The 14,022-nt window shown below is 46.3% G+C and overlaps 1 protein-coding gene across 13 annotated transcripts in view; it reads right to left on the reverse strand.

Annotated features, from left to right (window-relative positions):
- Nucleotides 1-14,022, reverse strand: part of LOC144500714 (uncharacterized) — a 115,796-nt gene that overhangs the window by 76,267 nt on the left and 25,507 nt on the right. For all 13 annotated transcript variants that reach the window (XM_078224058.1, XM_078224059.1, XM_078224055.1 and 10 more), the window contains 2 exons: nucleotides 8,851-9,401; nucleotides 1,268-1,378 (listed from right to left, as the gene is read on the reverse strand). In XM_078224058.1, the coding sequence (XP_078080184.1) occupies nucleotides 1,268-1,378; nucleotides 8,851-9,401 (662 nt within the window). The remainder of the gene's footprint in view (nucleotides 1-1,267; nucleotides 1,379-8,850; nucleotides 9,402-14,022) is intronic.

Consider the following 14,022-nt stretch of genomic DNA (forward strand, 5'->3'; position numbering starts at 1 on the left):
GCCAGTTAGGGTGAAGGATAAAGGTCAGTCAATGCCAGGAACATACAATTTGTGGTTCGGTCTTTCTGTTCTGCTGGGATTAGTGTGAACTTTTACCCCAAACTACTTGCACAATCATACCAGAATGAATCGTCCTTTCTGGCACAATTCTACTGTTAATTTCACTGTCAGTTCTGTGGCAACTTATTGACTTTCATTCTGGAATGGTCGAGATCCACAGCTGGAGGCCTGGTCTTTACCAAATGGCAAGACAAAAAGATAAATTCAAGTAAAGAAATCCCTCCAGCCTTCAGGAATATGAACCCAGCCATCTTTTAATTTTAGTTTCTGCTTCTTAAGGTTTTTTTAATTCATTCATGGGACATGGGCGTCGCTGGCTGGCCCGCATTTATTGCCCATCCCTGGTTGCCCGAGGACAGTTGAGAGTCAACCACATTGCTGTGGCTCTTGAGCCACAGGTAGACCAAACCAGGTAAGGACGGCAGATTTCCTTCCCTAAAGGACATTAGTGAACATTAAGTAGATTCTTAATTCCAGATATTTTTATTGAATTCGAATTCCACCATCTTTTTTTAAATTCATTCATGGGACACGGGCGTCACTGGCTGGCCAGCATTTAGTGCCCACCCTTAGTTACCCTTGGAGAGCAGTTGAGAGTCAACCACATTGCTGTGGCTCTGGAGTCACATGAATCACGGATAGATGGATTTCTGATCGGTAAGGGAATTAGGGGTTATGGGGATCAGGCGGGTAAGTGGAACTGATCCACTTCAGATCAGCCATGATCTTATTGAATGGCGGGGCAGGCTCAAGGGGCTAGATGGCCTACTCCTGCTCCTATTTCTTATGTTCTTATGTAAGCCAGACCAGGTAAGGACGGCAGATTTCCTTCCCTAAAGGGCATTAGTGAACCAAATGGGTCTTTATGACAATTGACATTGGTTTCATGGTCATCAGTAGACTCTTAATTCCAGATATTTTTTTTATTGAATTCAAATTTCACCATCTGCCGTGGCGGGATTCGAACCCGGGTTCCCAGAACATTAGCTGAGTTTCTGGATTAATGTCTAGCGACAATACTACTCACCTTAGTACCTGGACTAAGCCACCTTTCCTGGCAACATATTCCAGCTGTTGATTAACATCTGCATTAAAAGAAAGTTACTTACACATCCATGAACCAAGCCCTCTTGGCCACGGGAACATCAGAAGTAAATGTTCTAACAGTCTGCGCCAGAGACAGTTACGCTAACTCTGCAGCTCATACCTCTGGATCACCTTCATCATCATCATCTTCCAAGCTATCGTAACACTTCATGTATTCTGGCTTCTCTGCATCCTCGAGGTTTGATGTGATGGACAAATGCTGAATGACTCCCTGAAAGAGAATAATGATGGCATGTTAGGAGCAGGACAGACAAGCAGGGATGAATGCATGCAGATAAAGTTTGACCTTATATTTGGCCTCAGGGGGGGGTCTGAGATCAGGTTCCTCAGATCTGAATTCAGCGCCAGAATTTCAATATTTCATTCGTGAAGAAGGAACATTTATGCATGGAATGTGTTGTTAAGGGAGGGATTAAGGACAGAGTCCCTCAGTAAGTTCAGGGAAAGTTGGATAAGTACCTGGTGGAAGATCTAAAAGTGGAGTGTGAGGAGCATGGAGGAAGTAGCCCCCGGTGGATCACAGTTTTTAACCAGTCTTCTTATTGCTGTGTTTTGATTTACCATAAAAAGTTATAAAACAAAATGGGAGCAATGTTTCAGTAATGTTGTTGTTCTTAAAGAGGGTAATTTTATTTATGGGTTTTTATTAGGACTTGCTAAATGTTTTGTGCCTCAGGTCACTTCCTACAACCTCCAGTGAAGAAATAAACTGCCCCACAATAACTCGCATAACAGAATCCCTACAGTGCAGAAGAAGGCCATTTGGCCCATCAAGTATGCATCGAAAACAGTCCCACCCAGGCCCTATCCCCATAACCCCACGTATTTACCCTATTAATTTACCCGGACACAAAGGGGCAACTTAGCATGGCCAATCAACCTAACCCGCACATCTTTGGAGTGTGGGAGGAAACCGGAGGAAACCCACGCAGACACGGGGAGAAAGTGCAAACTCCACACAGACAAGTGACTAGAGGCCGGAATTGAACCCGGGTCCCTGGCACTGTCAGGCATCAGTGCTAACCACTGTGCCACCTGTATCACTGAGGCTGCATTATTTTCTAAGTTGCATCGAGTTAGACACTATACAAGATATGGTTACTTTTAACAAAGGTGGTTTAAGGAATGTGAAATATTCATTGTATTTTTGAACCAACCTTGACTGTCCCAGCAATGCATCATTATCACACCACACAACTACAAATAGATACAAGGTGTCCTACATATTTCTTAGAGCTTAATTTTCCATTTTCTGAACGTCTAAACATTGAGATTATAAAGTCTTTTGTTTTTGTCTCTTTGGCAATGTTGTCGTTTCCAAAAGTCTGATCTTTTATTTTGATGTCATGTTGTCCTCAAAGCCATAAATAGATAGAACAAAACGTTCAGAAGAACTATAACACAGCCACTGAGAGGGCTGCTATTGTTACTGCTGGCAACTGACTTGCAAACCAAATCATCTTCTCAACCTTCAAAGATTCAATGCAAAACCCAGTGTTAGCCAATCGTCTATCAAATTTTTCCCCTTGTGGGGAAGACTAGAGGCCATCGAGGGAAGATAGTCACCCAGAAATCCGATAGGGAATTCAGAAGAAACTCCAGAATGATAGGGAGTGGGATAGCTTGATCTCGGTTTCGGACAAAGCTCGGCACAACATCGAGGACCGAAGGGCCTGTACTGTGCTGTACTGTTCTATGTTCTTTACCCAAAGAGTGATGAGAGTCCGGAGCTCACTACAACAGGACGAGTTAGCAGGGATTGGTATAGATTCATTTAAAGGGGAACTATAGGAAAGTAGAAAATGAGAAAAGATTGAAGGAAATTCAAGTGGAGCATAAGTATCATTGGATTAGTTATTCTGAATGCCCTGTTTCTGCACTATTCCATATAATCCTACCCTACATACTTCTATGTGAGCTGTAGCATTGCCTGGCATTCCACTCCCCCCAACTGTTCATTGTCCTACAAGGAAGGAAATCTGCCACCCTCACCTGGTCTGGCTGACATGTGGCTCCAGTGCCACAGCAATGTGGTTGACTCTCAACTGCCCTCTGAAATGGCCTGGCAAGCGACTCAGTTCAAGGGCAACTGGGGATGGGCAATTTATGCTGGCCCAGCCAGCGATGCCCATGTCCCACGAATGAATGCTGAGTGTCAGCTTTGTTGAGATGACAATTCCTTAGTCTAGCAAGTAACAGAGACTATTCTATTTGGACGGCACAGTAGCACAGTGGTTAGCACTGCTGCTTTACAGCTCCAGGGCCCCAGGTTCGATTCCCGGCTCGGGTCACTGTCTGTGTGGAGTTTGCACATTCTCCTCATGTCTGCGTGGGTTTTCTCCAGGTGCTCCGGTTTCCTCCCACAGTCCAAAGATGTGCGGGTTAGGTTGATTGGCCAGGTCAAAAATTGCCCCTTAGAGTCCTGGGATGCGTAGGTTAGAGGGATTAGCGGGTAAATATGTGGGGGTAGGGCCTGGGTGGGATTGTGGTCGATGCAGACTCGATGGGCTGAATGGCCTCCTTCTGCACTGTAGGGTTTCTATGATTTCTAACATTGCCTGATTCCCCCGATTACACAGCAACATTTCCGAGGAATCTGGGTTTAAGCCAATCCTCCAGTCTCTTGTGTAATGGGTTTTGTCAGCCTCTAAACTGAATTACTTTATGGGACATCTTGCGCAAGGAGGATATTCCTGGAGAACAGGGCAATAGTCCACATAAGCATGGAGTAATTGTACGCAGATATTAACAAAGAAATAGGCCTCTCTGAAGCTTTGGCAAAGGAGGGTTCAAAGGTTTAAACGCGTAGAATTAAGACTGACACCAAATTTCCATCCTAAAGGTTTTAAATTTTCTCAATCAGACATGGCAACCCTCACAACATTTAAGAAGCATTAAGATGGGTCCTTGAAACGCCATAGCATACAAAGCTACCATTCAAGTGCTGGAAAATGGGATTAGAATAGATAGGTGCTTGATGGCTAGCACACACACGATGGGCCAAAAGGCCTCTTCCTATGCTGTAAAAACTCAATGGCTCTCAGTGAGGCCAGTTGTAATACACATTTTGCAAAGTGTCCACAAGATTTTGAAGTGATTGGTTTTACAATGAGGAAAAAGCGAACAGTCGGGAGCAGATAAAATAATGAAATAAAGTGCACGCTGTCTCATTGCAATTCATTCGTGGGGTATGGGCATCGCTGGCTGGGCCAGCATTTACTGCCCATCCCTAGCTGCCCTTGAACTAAGTCACTTGCCAGGCCATTTCAGAGGGCAGTTGAAAGTCAACCACATTGCTGTGGCTCTGGAGTCACATGTAGGCCAGGCCGGGTAAGGACAGCAGATTAGTGAACCAGATGGGTTTTTCCGACAATCGACAATGGTTTCATGGTCATTAGTTGCCTCTTGAAGTCACAATGTACTCATTGGGATCATTTTAACTTCTACTGACGGTGCCCCGCAAAGTAATTTCCTAAAGGACCTTTGATTTAAAACCTTTCTCAGCTAACCAAAATAAAGAAACACCTTTATAGAGGGAGAACAATGTTTAGCCAGTTGAGTATCAGTTCTCTGCAATAGTAATTTAGCCAGTACACCCCCCACCCCCTCACTCTTTCCCCGTAGCCCCACAGTTCCTTTTCCTTCCTCCAATTCCCTGTTGAAAGCCATGACTGAACCTGCCTCCAGCATTCTCTCAGGCAGTGCATTCCAGATCCTAACCACTCACTGCGGAGAAATGTTTCCCTCATGGTGCCAGTGGATCTTTTGTCAATCACCTGAAATCAATGTCCTCCTCCAATGGGAAGAGTTTCTCTCTCTTCATGTTATGACCTTAAGATGTGGGAGCAGAAGTAGGCCATTCAGCCCATCGAGTCTGCTCCACTGTTCAATGAGATGACGACTGATCTCTGGGTGTATTAAATTATGAAAGGCATAGATAGGGTGAATGGTGGGAAGCTTTTCCCCAGGTCAGTGGTGACGTTCACGAGGGGTCATAGGTTCAAGGTGAAGTGGGGGAGGTTTAACACAGATATCAGAAGGACATATTTTACACAGGCGGGTGGTGGGGGCCTGGAATGCGCTGCCAGGCAAGGTGGTGGAGGCGGACACACTGGGAACGTTTAAGACTTATCTAGATAGCCATATGAACGGAGTGGGAATGGAGGGATACAAAAGAATGGTCTAGTTTGGACCAGGGAGCGGCACGGGCTTGGAGGGCCGAAGGGCCTGTTCCTGTGCTGTATTGTTCTTTGTTCTTTGTTCTCTTTGATCTGTTCTGATAATCCTCAATTCTAATTTCCAGCCTTATCTCAATAACCTTTGATTCCCTTACTGATTAAAAATCGGTCTATCTCAGCCTTGAACATACTTAATGACCCTGTCTCTAGAATCCTCCATGGTTAAGAATTCCACTACCCTCTGAGAGAGGAAATTCCTCCTCATCTCTGTCTTAAATGGGTAGCCCCTTACTCTGAGGTTGTGCCCTCTGGTCCTAGACTCTCCCACAAGGGGAAACAACCTCTCAGTATCTTCCCTGTGAAGCCCCCTGAGAATCCTGTATGTCTCGATAAGGTCGTCTCTCATTCTTCTAAACTCTAATGAGAGCAGGGCCAATATACTCAACTCTCTCATAAGAAAATCCCTCCATACCCAGGATCAACCTAGTGAACCCTCTCTGGACTGCCTGCAATGCCTCCAAATACTTTGTTCCTTAGATAAGGACACCAAAGCTGTTGACAGTATTCCAGGTGTGTCACTATTTTTACTTTATTCATGTATTTGTTGGCCTACAACACGGACACATTGAACCAGGTTCTGCAGCTAATGAATAAACACTCCTATCTTCGGGGTGTCTGGTGGGAGTATTGGAGATGGAGTCTCATTAATGAACTCCCCTCCATGTGCTGTGACCATGTAACCCAATGCTCCCACATCATTGCTCCTCTGCCCTTTTTTAGGCTCCATAATGAGATTTTTAAATTGGGGGGTCACAGGATTTGAGAGCAGTGAATCTAATCTGGATTGAGGCGGCACGGTGGCACAGTGGTTAGCACTGCTGCCTCACAGTGCCAGGAACACGGGTTCGATTCCCGGCTTGGGTCGCTGTTTGTGTGGAGTCTGCACGTTCTCCCCTTGTCTGTGTGGGTTTCCTCCGGGTGCTCCGGTTTCCTCCCCCAGTCCAAAGATGTGCAGGTTAGGTGAATTGGCCATGCTAAATTGCCCCTTAGTGTCATAGAATCCCTCCAGTGCAGAAGGAGGCCATTCGGCCCATCGAGTCTGCACCGACCACAATCCCACCCAGGCCCTACCCCCACATATTTACCCGCTAATCCCTCTAACCTACGCATCCCAGGACTCTAAGGGGCAATTTTTAACCTGGCCTATTAACCTAACCCGCACATCTTTGGACTGTGGGAGGAAACCGGAGCACCCGGAGGAAACCCCACGCAGACACGAGGAGAACGTGCAAACTCCACACAGACAGTGACCCGAACCGGGAATCGAACCCGGGACCCTGGAGCTGTGAAGCAGTAGTGCTAACCACTGTGCCACCGTACCATGTCAGGGGGACTAGCTTTGGTAAATGCATAGGGTTATGGCGATCGGGCCTGGATTGGATTGTGGTTGGTGCAGACTCGATGGGCCATATGGCCTCCTACTGCACTGTATGATTCTATGGTTCTATGAGAGATTATGATGGTTAAACTAACTCACTCAGTAGACAATATTTTGACTTATGGCATCTATCAAATAATAAGACTTTTAAACAAATTAAATGCTATACCGTTGCATAGATAACCTCCCTGATTTATTCTTTCATGGAATAGAAACATAGAAACTAGAAGCATGAGCAGGCCATTTGGCCCTTTGAGCCTGCTCTGCCATTCATTTCGATTGTGGCTGATCATCGACTTCAATATCCTGACCCCCCCCTTCCCCCTCAAATCCCTTGATCCCTTTAGCCCCAAGAGCCACATATAATTTCTTCTTGAAATCACACAACGTTTTGGCCTCAAATACTTTCTGCGGTAGTGAATTCCACACATTTACCACTCTCTGGGTGAAGAAATTTCTCCTCACCTCAGTCCTAAAAGGATTTACCCCCTTATCCTCAAACTATGACGGTAGCACAGTGGTTAGCACTGCTGCTTCACAGCTCCAGGGTCCCGGGTTCGATTCCCGGCTCGGGTCACGGTCTGTGTGGAGTTTGCACATTCTCCTCGTGTCTGCGTGGGTTTCCTCCGGGTGCTCCGGTTTCCTCCCACAGTCCAAAGATGTGCGGGTTAGGTTGATTGGCCAGGTTAAAAATTGCCCCTTAGAGTCCTGGGATGCATAGGTTAGAGGGATTAGCGGGTAAATATGTGGGGGTAGGGCCTGGGTGGGATTGTGGTCGGTGCAGACTCGATGGGCCGAATGGCCTCCTTCTGCACTGTAGGGTTTCTATGATTCTATGACCCCTAGTTCTGGACTCTCCCACCATCGGGAACATTCTTTCTGAATCTACCCTGTCTAATCCTGGTAGAATTTTAATAAGTTTCTATGAGATCCCCTAAACTCTAATGAATACAATCCTGACTGACTTAGTCTCTCATCATATGACAGACCTGCCATCCCAGGAATCAGCCTGGTAAACCTTCGCTGTACTCCCTCTATAACAAGGACATCCTTCCTCAGATAAGGACACCAAAATTACACACAATTTGTGGATGTGGACATTACAGGCCGGCCCTAATTAACTGAGTGATTGCCGATTTCCTTCCCTAAAAAGATTAGTGATCCCAGTGGATTTTTACAACAATCAGTGATGGTTTCATGATCACCATTACTGATACTAGCTTATATTCCAGATTTTACTCATTGGATTTAAACTCCACCAGCTGCTATTGTGGGATTTGAAACGAGTGGGACTTTTCTCCCTCTCCGCGGCGTGTTTTGCGACGGTGGGAGGTGGCACGCTGCTCGCTTATGGAGGGATCTTACGGTCGCTTTGTTTTCAATGGGGTTTCCTACTGAATGTATCCCTTGCCCCCAGGAAACCCTTGGCAGGGGTGCACCATTGGTGGGTGGGACCATAGGGGCATATTTTCCTGTTCTGCCCGCTGCGGGAATTGTAGTGGGCGAGGGGTAGACCATGAAAGGATCCGTTGACCTCGGGTGGGATTTTCCAGTTTCGGGGCGAGTGTAGCCAGAAAGACCCACCCATAAGATCTCGCCGGGATAAAGGGCAGAAAGATGTCGGCACAATAGCCTCTGCATTTCTCATCCGGTGACATTACCGCTACACCATCTCCCTTGTTATCCTATACATTAAAAACTTAATCTGGATCTTAAAGATGTGTGTATGGTGGCACTGTGACGCAGTGGTTAGCACTGCCGCCTCACAGCGCCTGAGACCCGGGTTCGATTCCCGGCTTGGGTCACTGTCTGTGTGAAGTTTGCACATTCTCCCCGTGTCTGTGTGGGTTTCCTCCAGGTGCTCTGGTTTCCGCCCACAGTCCAAAGATGCCCGGGTCAGGTGGATTTGTCATGCTAAATTGCCCCTTAGTGTCAGGGGGACTAGCTACAGTGAATGCATCGGGATAGAGCCTGAGTGGGATTGTGGTCGGTACAGACTCAATGGGCCGAATGGCCTCCTTTTGCACTGTCGGATTCTATGATTCTATTTATGTCAGTAGTACTCACAGTGTATTGGTCCCTGTCTGCTTTTGCAGCGTTAGCGATGAGTATTTTCGAATTTGGTTCAAACTCCAAAGGCTCCCATGACCTTTTGAATTTAAGTCGCTGGGGTCTCTGACATTGCTGACGCAGAGTCACTGTGTTGCCTTCAATCTGGAGCCCAAACCTTGTCCATCTTTTTACCCTGGCTGGCACTTTGAAGGAAGTCGCCTTTCTGGAAACTTTTGAGTGAGGTGGGGTATAGTAAAGCTCGATATTCTGGATGCCGTCCTCCACTGGGGACAGCTTAACCCCAAGGCTGATGATCTTCGCGGTAGAATCCACGACAGCGAAGATCACCCCACCATTCAGATTGGTTTGTTTCAGTGTGGCAAGGACAACAAAATCTTTGTAAAATGGCTCCGGAAAGAAGGTTCTAGTCGAGTGTGGCGTGGGAGTGAAACCCGTGTGAAAATTAAACGCCGTTCCGTCGTCATCCAATCCTTTAACCACGGAGACATGTGAAGACTCTTCAGAAACCAGACGCATCAAATTGATGTCTTCTTCTAGTCCAATCTCTGGAAGACAAATATGTTATTTAGTGGGAGTATGAGGGATTGAGGCAGGAAATATATCGCCGTTCCTTCGCAGTCGCTGGGTCAAAAGCTGGAATTCCCTCCCTAACGGCATTGTGGGTCAACCCACAGCACGTGGACTGCAGCGATTCAAGATGGCAGCTCACCACCACCTTCTCAAGGGGCAACTAGGGATGGGGAATTTAAAAAAATTAGCCCGACTCATTTCTCACGTTTGTAGAGAGTGCCCACGGGAACATTAATCACCAGTTATGGTTTAAAACCAAAACGTGCTTTCCAAAAAAATCAAGAATTTGGGAAGTTAGTTTGTATTGCCAAATAAATGCAGTCCAAAGATGTGTGGGTTAGGTTGATTGGCCATGCTAAATTGACCTTGCGTTCGGGGTGGATTGGCAGGGCAAGTATGTGGGATTACGGGGATAGGGTGGGATTGTTTCAGTGCAGGTTCGATGGGCCAAATGGCACCCTTCTGCACTGGATTCTATGATTCTATAAATGTCCCTAATTTTGCAAAGCTAGTTATCCAGTAAGACGGGTCACATTGGTAACTAGCATAGGACATAAAGAATGTTAAAGGTGCTGAAGGTCTCATTGGGTAGACACTGTGCATCGTTTCAGCAAGTGCAGGAAGATTTACACGAAACACAAACGTCAGATCCACCACTGGATTGATGCCTGGCAACTGAAATGGACTCGATTCCTCAGCTCAGAGAACTTACACCTCATTGCGAGCAAAATTCACACAGCGCAAAAAAAATATCTAGATAGCAGTGTAAGATCCTTAAGCAGTGGTGGCATAGTAGTTAGCACGGCTGCAGCAGACCCGGGTTCGGTTGCAGCTTCAGGTGACTGTATGGAGTTTGCACGTTCTCCCTGTGTCTGCGTGGGCTTCCTCTGGGTGGTCTGGTTTCCTCCCAGTCTCACGATGTGTAGGTTAGGGGGATTGGCCATGCTAAATTGGTGGCACAGTGGTTAGCACTGCGGTCTCACAGCATCAGGGATCGGGGTTCAATTCCCAGCTTGGGTCACTGTCTGTGTGGAGTTTACACATTCTCCCCGTGTCTGCGTGGGTTTCCTCCGGGTGCTCCAGTTTCCTCCCACAGTCTGAAACACCTGCTGGTTAGGTGCGTTGACCCGAACAGGCGCCTGGGGGAATTTCACAGTAACTTCACTGCAGTGTTAATGTAAGCCTTACTTGTGACTAATAAATAAACTATACTTTTACTTTATTGTCCAAAGATGTGTAGATTAGATGGATTGGTGGGGTAAATGTGTGGGATTACGGGGATAGGGCGGAGATGAGGGCCTGGGTAAGAGGCTCTTCAGAGAGTTGGGGCAAATCCAATGGTTCAAATGGTCTCCGACTGTGCTGTAGAGATTCTATGATTCTATGGATATGAAACAAACTGGGTTTAAGAGGAAATTAATATTGTACAGAAACAAACCATTTCCCACAGACTTATGATTTTCAACAAATTCAACAAACAATCTCAAACTACTTCAATAGATATTGGGTAAGTATGATAAAAGCAAAATACTGCAGATGCTGGAAGTAAGAGATAAAAAAATAGAAAGTGCTGTAAAGACTCAGCAGGTCTGTCAGTGTCTGTGGAGGGAGAAACAGAGGGCGGAATTTTACCGGCACGTCCGCCCGATGTTCGTACGATCCTGCCCGAGGCCAATGGAGAATGCCGTTCTCCGAGCCTCGCCCGCCCCCTAAATCTGGTCTCAATTCCTCAGCACCAGAGTTAACGTTTCTAGTCTGTATGGCTCCTCTTCAGAGACATTTCTTCCTTGGATAAGTAGAAACTATTTTAATTTGCCCATAGATATCGATGATAATTGATGATAATAGAAATACGCTCTGTGAGACAAGCACAAAGGACAAAAAAACAACAAATGTGGGAGACATGATTGGGAAATTTTCAGATGACACAAACACTGACCGTGATAGTGAAGAGGTTGGCTGTCAACTCCAGAATGATAGCAACGGTTTGATTGAACGGGCGGAGAAGTAGCAAACGGAATTCAATCCGGAAAAGTGTGAGGTAATGTATTTGGGAAGGGCAAACAAAGCAAGGGAATACTCATTAAACGGGAAGGTATTGAAAGATGTTGAGGAAATGAGAAACTCGGAGTGCATCCACAGGTCCTTGAAGGTGGCAGGACAGGTAGACAAGATGGTCAAGAAAGCAAATGGAATGCTTTCCTTTCTAAGGCGAGGTATTGAATACAAAAGCAGGGATGTGATACTGGAACTGTATAAAACGCTGGTTAGGCCACAGCTGGAATTGTGTGTACAGTTCTGGAGACCGCTGCCGGAATTTTACCGCCTCGCCCGCCCAAGGCCAACGGAGAACGCCGAGCTGTGAGCCAAGACCATCCCGATTCCGGAATGGGGCGGAGGGGGGGTCGTGCCGGTAAAATCCTGGCACACATTACAGAAAGTACATAATTGCTCTGGAGAGAATGCAGAGGAGATTGACAAGAATGTTGCCAGGGATTGAAAACTGCAGCAAGGAGGAGAGATTGGATAGGCTAGGGCTGTTTTCCTTAGAACAGAGGAGGCTAAGGGGTGACCTAACTGACAAAATTATGAGGGGGGGTAGATCGAGTAGACAGGGAAGACTTGTTTCCCCCTAGCTAAGGGGTCAATTACTGGTGGGCATAGATTTAAGGTGATTGGTAGAAGGATTCGAGGATATGAAGGATATGAGGAAAATCTTTTTCACCCAGAGGGTGGTGGGCAACTGGAATTCACTGCCTAAATTGGTGGTCAAGGCTGAAACACTCAACTCATTTAAAAGGTATCTGTATCTGCATCTAAGTGCAGTAACCTGCAAGGCTACAGACCAGGTATTTTTGGCCAGTACACAGACAATGGGCTGAATGGCCTCTTTCTGCATCTTAACCTCTCTTTGCTTCTCATAAGATCAGCTCCACCCTTCTGCACTCTCTCTCTATCCTTTCATTGTCTTAGTATCCAGAAATCAATGATCTCGCATCTTACATAGACTCAACAACTGAAACATCAACAACTCGCAAGGCACAAAATTCCAGAGATTCATGATGCTTTGGGTGAAGACTTTTCTCCTCATTTCAGTCAAAAAGAACAAAGAACAAAGAAAAGTACAGCACAGGAACAGGCCCTTCGGCCCTCCTGGGGCAATCATGATGTCCTGACTAAATAATTAAGGACTCCACGCACCACGGACACACTCTCTTCCATCGGGAAAAAGCTACAAAAGTCTGAGGTCACGACGTACCAACAGACTCAAGAACAGCTTCTTCCCTGCTGCCATTAGACTTTTGAATGGACCTACCTCGTATTAAGTTGATCTTTCACTACATCCTAGCTATGACTGTAACACTGCATTCTGTACTCTTCTCGTTTCCTTCTCTATGAACGGTATGCTTTGTCATTATAGCGCACAAGAAACAATACTTTTCACTGTATACTAATACATGTGACAATAATAAATCAAATTAATCAGATCAAAAACTAAAAAAAAAAATTCTGCCCTTACTCAGTCCATATCCCTCTATTCCCTCCCTAATCATGCACCTTTCCAGGTGTCTCTTAAATGTTGCTAATGTATCTGCTTCCACCACCTTCTCAGGCAGCGCATTCCAGGCACCCACCACTCTCGGACTGAAAAACTCTCCCCGCACATCTCCCTTATTTTAAGACTGTGAATCTTAGTTCTAGACTCCCTGGACAGAGGAAATATCCTGACAGCATCTACCTTGTCAGGTTCCTTTATATGTTTCAACGAGTTCACCTCTCATTCAAGATTCTCGGGAAAATAGATCTAGTCTCTCAAACTCTTCTCATTGGACAGTCCTTTAGTCACAAGGATCAGTCTAGTGAACCTTTAATGAACTCCTTCCAGGGCAAGTATAATCCTTCCTTTGGCAAGGAGACCAGTATTACTCAAGGTATGATCTCACTAAGCAGGTGATGCCACACTCATATTTCATAGAATAGAATCATGCTATTCCTACAGTGCAGAATGAGGCCATTTGGCCCATCAAGTCTGCATGGACTCTCCAACAGAGCATCCTACCCAGGCCCGATCCCCGTGACCTCATGCATTTACCCCGCTAATCCCCCTTACTTACACATCCTGGGACATGAAGGGATAGCATGGCTAATCAACCTAACCCGCACATCTTTGGAACTGTGGGAGGAAACCGGAGCACCCAAAGGAAACCCACGCAGACATGGGGAGAACGTGGAAACTCCACACAGACTGTGACCCGAGGCCGGAATCGAACCCGGGTCCCTGGCGCTGTGAAGCAGCAGTGCTAACCCACTGTGCCACACATTTCTTTCACCATTGGCTGCAGTTAGACAAAGCAAATGGCACAAACTTAACCAGGTTCCTGTGGTAATGTGACTTCAATTTTGAGTTGACCTTGTGACCTGCCAGTCAGCTCATTGGCTCCATTTCTGACCAGCAACTGATGGAAATTGTCAAACCTGCTCCCCCTACCCAATCCCACCCCTTCCGCTCCACTGACCCTCCCCAATCAAGGCCAGGAATAGCCCTGGTCCCCTGAGTCAGAGATCTGAAGATCAAAGCACCTTCGCAATGCACGT

This window comes from Mustelus asterias, chromosome 11, assembly GCF_964213995.1.
Source record: "Mustelus asterias chromosome 11, sMusAst1.hap1.1, whole genome shotgun sequence".
In the NCBI taxonomy this organism is placed as follows: domain Eukaryota; kingdom Metazoa; phylum Chordata; class Chondrichthyes; order Carcharhiniformes; family Triakidae; genus Mustelus; species Mustelus asterias.